The sequence below is a fragment of the Athene cunicularia genome, assembly GCF_003259725.1.
Source record: "Athene cunicularia isolate RWA chromosome 1 unlocalized genomic scaffold, athCun1 chr1_part2, whole genome shotgun sequence".
Classification (NCBI taxonomy): Eukaryota; Metazoa; Chordata; class Aves; order Strigiformes; family Strigidae; genus Athene; species Athene cunicularia.
In genome coordinates this window covers 7676354-7684240 of record NW_020799092.1, presented here as the reverse complement: position 1 = coordinate 7684240, position 7887 = coordinate 7676354, and the positions used below count along the sequence as shown (strand labels likewise).

The window sequence follows — 7887 nt, the reverse complement described above, 5'->3', positions numbered from 1 at the left end:
GCGCCGCCCCCGGGGGCTCGGGGACCCGCGGGACTCAGCAGGAGCGGTACCCGAGACGAGCGGCGGCCCGCCGAGAGCCCGCTCCGCTGCCGGGAGGTACCCGCCGATCGCCAGCATGATCGAGGTGAGCGGAGCGGGCTTCCTGCCCCAATCCCCTCGTCCATCCCTCGGGAGATGCGGGCGGCAGGGACACTTTCCCGTGGGCAACAAGGAAAGCGGTGGTTTACTGATTAGTCTTTACAGGTTTTAATGCTCTTATTCGTTATTAACGCTTTGCGAAAGAGATTGCAGTCCCCAAGAGATCTCCTCTTCGAGATTCAGAAGCAGGATGTGTGTGATTCTACATCTTGCCATGTCCTTCCATTGCAGACTGCATGTGCGGAAAAGAATGAGTCGGGGGAAGAAGGGGAGGGGGTCGGATTTCTTACTGGTTTTTATCATTTCCTCGGGGAGGGGATTTCTTACTGTTTATTTATAATGCGGAACTCAATGATTAAAAAGAAGGAAAAAAAAAACCTGCAAAGGTTATGGTCTTCTGGTAGGCTTCATGTCTTTCTATGTCTGTGAGTTTATTATAGGTCTTATGTCTGCCACTGTGCAAAAATAGCCTATGGATAAGACCCAGTAACATGTATTTAGATGCTTTAAGTCATTTCGGATATAACTTTAAATAATGGAAGAGGAGTTGTCAGTAGTGAACACTAACGAGAGAAATAAGCATCAGTGAGAACTATCCTTCTCTAAATGTAATGTTTATGCTCTTCTGCTTAGTGAGGCTGATCTGGGGATTAAAAAGAAGTCTTCCTTGTCAAGACAAAGGGCATGGAGATAGCACGGGTGCTTTTCAATTAGACTGAGAGAACATCACAGCAACTTTATACCCTGTGGAACAGCTGCACTGAGAATAATTCTTGGGTTTTGAAAATGGTCCATGCTGGGCTGTGAACTTCATAGCTGAAGCCTGATGTCAAAGTTAATAGCTGAGGTTAAACAAGATTATTTGTTCTCTTTGGGTAACTATAACAGATGGAATATAGGCACAACAGGTATGTGACTAGCAAGTGCCCCAGCTCCTCTCTGCTGCTGATTACAAGGTTACTCTCATCCCATCCTAGGTCTCACCAGCATTGCTGTGAAGCAGTGGTGCAGGTGCTACTGGTTATGTCAGGGCTAGAATGGGTGAGCGCTCCTCTCACTAGTTCTGCAACTGGAGGGTGGCAGACGAACCATGGCAGAAAACTCATGTGAAACTGCTCAGGGAAAATACCCAAGCAGCTGCCCTAGCCAGAATGCTTAGGGACAGAATGCAAACATGTCAAAGAGAGAGACAGAATGTCATGTTTTATATCACTTTTGATGTACCTGTTGTGTGTCTAGGAAAGAGAGAATGACCCTGGTCTCCAGGGTGTTATCCAGCACCTGGCAGTAATGTTCTGGCATGCCCATGCCAAAAACAAATAGTAGGTAAGCCATAGACCTACCTGCCTGTTTGCTCAAAGCCACACTGACATCTCGCTGGGTTCTTTTCACCTGCACAAAACTTAACTTTGTTTTGTATTTTTACTGTAGAAAAGACAGCATGAAGCAATAGCTACAGCAGTAAAAATACACTCCTGTCACTTGCAGGTGGTGTAGTCAGTTCTGTCTGAGCCCTTTACCCTTTATTTGCCTCATGTGTTCAGACTGTGAAAACTCTTCAGGGTGATGACTGTTGCTGTGTATCTGTAGAGCATGTACCAAAGGTGCAGAAAATTGCCATTTGATTGTTGTGATACTTATGCAAAACCCAATAAATTTATGAAGGTATCAGTAAACAACAGCATTATTGCAGCTCCTTATCCCTTCATCTTGCCCTTCATCCTTTCCTGCTTTTAGTCACAACCCTCCTTTTCTCCTTGAAACATTAATAGCTCAACCTCAACCCTCTCTTTCTGGCCTGTTCAAAGGAATGTTATGCATAAGAAATGAATTATGCCTCTGGTCTCTGCAGTTCTGCTTGTCCACCTATTGCACTGATTGTTACTGACAGGCCCAACACTGCTAACACTGTGCGATCCAATGAATATTCTGATTTTTCCCATGGAAACTGAGTATTGAAATCTGCAGCAAAGACATAGGTTAAAAAGAAGATTACAAAATCAGTAGGTAGCTTTACAACTGTTAATATCTTGCTGAACCAGTCCATAGGCCGTGTCCTTGGTTTAATTTGACAGATGAGAATAATTTAAATGGAATTATTTTTTAATTTATCCCTGGGAGGGCAATGTTAGGAAATGAGGTAAATAAGCTCATTAATTGTGTAAGCACTCAGTTATTCTGAATTTGTTCAGCCATTTAAAAAAAAAAAAATTTGGTGTGGGCATGCTAAAGAATCAGAACAGACATTCTTTTCATTACTTCCACATGTTGTGCCTTTTCCTTAAATGAATAATCATAGCTGAATGTATAGCCAACTGCAGCTTATTGGTAGGTTTGAAGGCAGTACCTTCAGTGTTAGAATGAAGGAGCTAAGGGGTTAATTCTGTTTGGAAAATTTGCACAATTAGCCTTCTTAGGCCATGCACATGAGGACTGTCATCTTCATGTCACTACACTGACATATTATGTACTCCACAGTGCGAGATAAGCTCATCAGAGACTTCAATGAGCTCAAGCCACTCAAAACTGATTGTGGCTTTTGATAATAAATTGTGGCTATCCGGCTGCCACAATGGTTGCAATGTAGAGATTAAATACATGACCTTAATTTTGAATGTCTGAATTTTGGTGATACTCAGGCATAAATCAAAGCAGTATGTGACCCTAATTTGTTATTCATAGTCACTTACTTGCTCACAACTCGATACTTCTAATTCTCACATAGGATGAAGTGAATGAGTGGTCCCATTTACCTTGGAAACAATTTCATTATTTTATGACTTTATACATTAAAGGGACGGGTAATGTTACCTCATAAAATAGAGCACCTGTTGTAGAAGGACAATTTAGCAAATATTACCATATGGTACTGCAGATGAAAATCCAGTATTGTGGTCATGGAAAGGCCTAATGTTGTCCTTTGCTGTGTATATCAAATAATCCAAAAGAGTTAACATGAACTAAATAATTGAAACTATCTTTAAAATGTTTTACCCACCTGTCTTTTCTGCATCTTGACCAATAGTCTATTACTGTTGGTAAAAACTTATGTCATAATCCTCTTCCAGCAGTTACTCATTTACTTTCTTCCCTTGAGGTCTGCAGTTTTTTCCAGGTTTTATTTTAGAGTATACCTGATGCATTAATGAAGTGCAGCATATGACTTCTCATTAGGTACACAGCTATTGCTAATTCAGTTTGCCTATTAGAGCATTTCACATAATATTTGATAAAAACACTCTTAGCAAGCACAGAAAATATATTGCTTTTCTTGTTATATGAATAGGGTTTAATTCCACAAAGATAGTATTAATTTCCACTAGCATTCAGAGAGATCAGTGCCACACAAGTCATGTCCACTTGTTTAATTTTATTTAGACTCTTGTTTTAGGGATTATCACTTCTGTAATAAATGCTTGCATTTGCATTACTCTTACTGAGAGTGAACTTTTTTAAACTTTGAGAAGCTGAGGGAGCTGCGTTTGTTCAGTCTGGAAAAGAGAAGGCTTTGGGGTGATATAATAGCAGCCTTCAAAATCCAGAGGAAAATCAAGGTGATGGGAACAGGTTCAGCAATAAACAAAACTGTATGAAGTACTCAGAAAAAAAAAAAAAAAAAAAAAAAAAAAAATGAATTTTAAATTAATATATTTTAAATATAAGCTATAAATATAGATACAAAATTGCATATTCCACTCTTACAACAAAATTATTGATTCACAAGTTTTTATACAACTGTATATCATCATGCAATTCATTAAAAAACACCACATAAAGCCCACTTATAATCAGCAGTAATAATATAATTTCTGTTGATGCATGGAGTTTCTCACCCTCCGGTAAAATAAAGGAAATTCTTAATCAAAACGATATGGAGAAGAAAACTTTATAGCAAATTTTAATACTTTCAGTATTGTCAACATATTTAGCAAGCTAGTTGTTAAGTAAGTTTCTTACCAGATGGATGATGCAGATTTTATTTTCCTGATTTTAAAGTTTGAGGAATCTGGTAGAGAGGTTGAGTTTTTGATACTGGATGAATTAAAGCATGTCATTTTAAAAATAGGATTTAGTTTTAAAGCATTCAAAAGTAGCATAATAATTTTTGAGAACAGAACATCAAGATTTAAGATAATCAAATTGTCAAGGTCACAGTCAGTGATAGTGTTGAGAGTCAAAACACTAAGTCCTTCTGAATCCTGCCCTATACTGTGGCAATGCCTCCTTACAAACTTGGAAAACTCCTTCCTCACTGTTAGAAAGTATTGCCTGAAGTATAGGGGGTGAAAGCTATAAAAAATTAATAGCTGTGAACTAGTATAAAAGTGTAATGTGAGCCAAGTTTACTCCTTACATGACATGAAGTAGTTGTTTTAGCATACAATAGCTACGCAGCCACAATGTTTGTCACAGCTGTACAGCTGCATATATACATGCATGCACACAGAAAAAAATAAACCATATTGTATGCACATGCTTGTGTAAGGCATTTATCCATAATGCTTGTATCGTTTGTTTTTTAAGCAAGAATGGTTAGATATGCTGTAGCAGTTTTATATGTTCAACTAAATTGGAGACTCTACCTTAAACTGTCTTTAGAAACAGAAGTGCAGTTTGGAAGACAAATGAAACAAAGTTTCACATGCCAGGAAGGGTTTTCTTTCTGTAACCATAAAGGAAGCCCATTGGGTTGTTTGACTGTATTTGATTCAGTTCAATTTTTCTTCTTTCTATATCCTTCTAACAGAGCTGTGCTTTTTTCTAGAACTGATTCTGTGCTGTGGCCCAGTCTATGGCCCAGGCTTCGTCCTCAATATTACAAGTTCTGTAGTCTATGGTTTTTTCATATTGACAAGTGTCTGTACCATTCAAATAACTTCATTTTTTTTAATATTATCCTTTGCCATGCAACACCTTTTCCGAGATTATTTTTGACATTTACAGGTTGATTCTCTTCTTGCCACCTGGAGATAGAAGTTCAGTAATGTTGGTATTCCTTTCTGGTTTTCCATTGAGCTGAAAATGCTGCATTTACAATTGTTTCCTTTTGGATCTTCTTTTAAGTGGTTTTGCTGTGGCCATGTTTTCATCATGTCAATTGGGCAAAATATTTATTGTGACATCCATATAATATTAATGTTCTGTCCTACCATTTCCAGGTGAACTGGACTTCAACAGTGGAAAAACTGGATCCAGTTCTAAACTGTTTTAAGATGCTTAAGATTAACTTCACAAATGCAGAAATGACAGAGACATTTTAGTCAAGAGCACTGATATTCATGTGGGTTGAAGCTGGGCAAAGCCCTTGGTTCACAGGGGTATTATAAAGAAGTAATTTGTCAATTTAGATTTATTGAGCTGAGCAGTACTGGTTGATCGTTGAGACAAATGTTGAAGTGCAAGTAGACAAGCCTATGTTACTTGTCATGTGCCTGTTTAATACCTTTATTTCTAATGCTATTTCTTAGTATTTCAAAGTTATCATTTTTCTAATAGAGACTGTATCACTCTTGATTTGTGATGACCTTTTACCATGCTATAATTTTGGCAAAGGGTCTCTTTGCTTTGCATGCTTAACATGTGCTTAATGCTGACACCTCTACAAATACCTCATCTGTGACCGTACTTTTTCAAGGCCACTTTTAATGTGCTGAGTGCTATTTTGCTCTCAGATTCCCTGGGCAGAATCCAGTTTGCTGTGGGCACTGTCAACAAATTATAGGGGATTTCAAATAAAGGGCTTGCTCACAGGGTACTTAGAAAGCATGCATAGGGGAACTTTAATGCAACTCCAAAATTGTAGTGTTATAATGCATGATTCTTCGGTGTCTTAAGAGTTGTTACTCAGTTGAATATATACTAAGTGGGTGGAGTATCTGGCTTTGTGACTAGTTTAAAATATTTTCCCTCTTCTGAGCAGACATCATCAAGAAAAGCAGCTTCTTGTGGGTGTTATATTGGTGTTTTTCCACTTTCAAAGGAGTAATATGTGACACTGCACAGTGACACTGTAGTTGTGCTCTGCTTTTCTTGGCTTGTTAGTAAGCTTCCGTGGGATTATTTACATTTGCTTGGTGTGGTGACTTATGCTTGCTACCTTTCATTATACTCACTGAAACTCATAAAGACTGTAAAGCAAGAGAAGTTCCTAGTATATTCTGAGCTGGATGTCTATCATGCAAATATGTTCCCTTTCTGTAGTTTGTTGTAGATCTGAACAAGAACACAAACATCATTGTAGGTGCTGTATTCAAACAGATTCCAGGGATTTTCCCTGTGGGTTAGCTCTGTTCCTAGCACCCTTTACATCAAGAGGAAAGCTTCAACTTCCTTTCTGCTTTGTTGAATTTTGTCCAGTTAAATCAAATTAAGGCAGTGTTTGAACACACAGCAAAAGACACATCACAAAGATATAACCCAGGCTTTGGTAAAAGCCAGGGAGAGATCTCCCATTACTTCAAACCAATTATGCCAGGCTTAAAACCTCCTGGAGCTAGTATAGGCAGGTCTTCTGCAGCCATCACCTGTGTGCTGTTACGCAAGAAACTTGCATATGGCATAGCTGTGAGTAGAGTGCACAGCTAAAACCACATCAAACACCTACACTTGTTGTTCTTCCTTGAAAAGAACTGTAATGAGTCTGATGGGTATGTCTCTATAAGGAAGAGGAGCTACAGATATAGTTCCTGGGGAGCTGTGCACGCCCTATTCTGGCACCTGTCTGCCTACCAGTGAATTCTCTGAACCGTCTGCCAACCAGTGTGAGGTATGCTGATGGAACAATCTATGCCTAAATTTCCTGTCTGTAGAAAAGACAGATATTTCTACCTTCCCTCAACTAGGTGTTGTGACTGTAGAGCCAATATTACTTTTTTAAGGCTTTCAGGTGTTACAATGAAAAGAGTAATTTAAAGCTTATAAATAATGAAGGTCTCAGTTCTTTATCTGGAACAAGCAGTAAAATAGTTGCAAGCATTATACAGACCAGCCTACCATCAGAATTCAGGAGAAAGTACAGTATTTGCAACACCTCTAGACAAAGAGTGCTGATTTTCTGGTTTTCATTTGTTGTGGGTTTTTTTCCTACCCTAGCTTGTATCACTCATTTAAAAAGACCTACTAGATCGTTCAATCCACTGTAAGCTCAAGTCTGGGTCCTTCTGTAGCACTGTGGCCAAATGACCAGGCAGAACACATGTCTAGGTATATACAGTTCTGCCTGTAAGCAAAAACCAGGGACTATGCTCAACAATTTGAGAAGACCAACATGGTAAAGGCACATTTATAAGGAGTATCCCTCTAAGTCAGGTCAAGTGTACCTGCAGTATTGAGCCCTTTCAGATCCCCAGGTTAGATAGCTGCAGCCATGCTTTATCAGCTTCATCTGTCGGACACTTAACAGCTAAACAAATGGCTTGGGAAGCAGGGAACAGGCAATAACTGCACTAATGCAATACAGAAAGTCATGCTTCTTATGCTTTTGCACCAGTGACATTTGATACTCGGTGATGAATTAAATAGGCCATGCAAAGTTATCAGGGCTAGATGTGATATCAAGCCAGCACACGTCTGTCCTTTACAGACCAGCAACCATGCACACAGTTGCACAATGTTTTCTTGCACTTAATGTTATTTGAGAGCCAGCTGTGTAAGTTACTGTTTTATTATTTCTAGTGGGACTGTGAACAGGACATGCAGTGAAAAAAGTAACTCCTTTCTCCTCCAAAAGCTTGCCCCCCCCCCCCCCCC

General features: G+C 39.2%; 1 protein-coding gene across 2 annotated transcripts in view; it reads left to right on the top strand.

The window, feature by feature from the left end:
• The first annotated feature begins 6 nt into the window (after positions 1-6).
• Positions 7-7887, top strand: part of BCAT1 (branched chain amino acid transaminase 1) — a 63460-nt gene continuing 55579 nt past the window's right edge. For both annotated transcript variants that reach the window (XM_026864300.1, XM_026864293.1), the window contains exon 1: positions 7-124. In XM_026864300.1, the coding sequence (XP_026720101.1) occupies positions 116-124 (9 nt within the window). In that variant the 5' untranslated portion in view covers positions 7-115. The remainder of the gene's footprint in view (positions 125-7887) is intronic.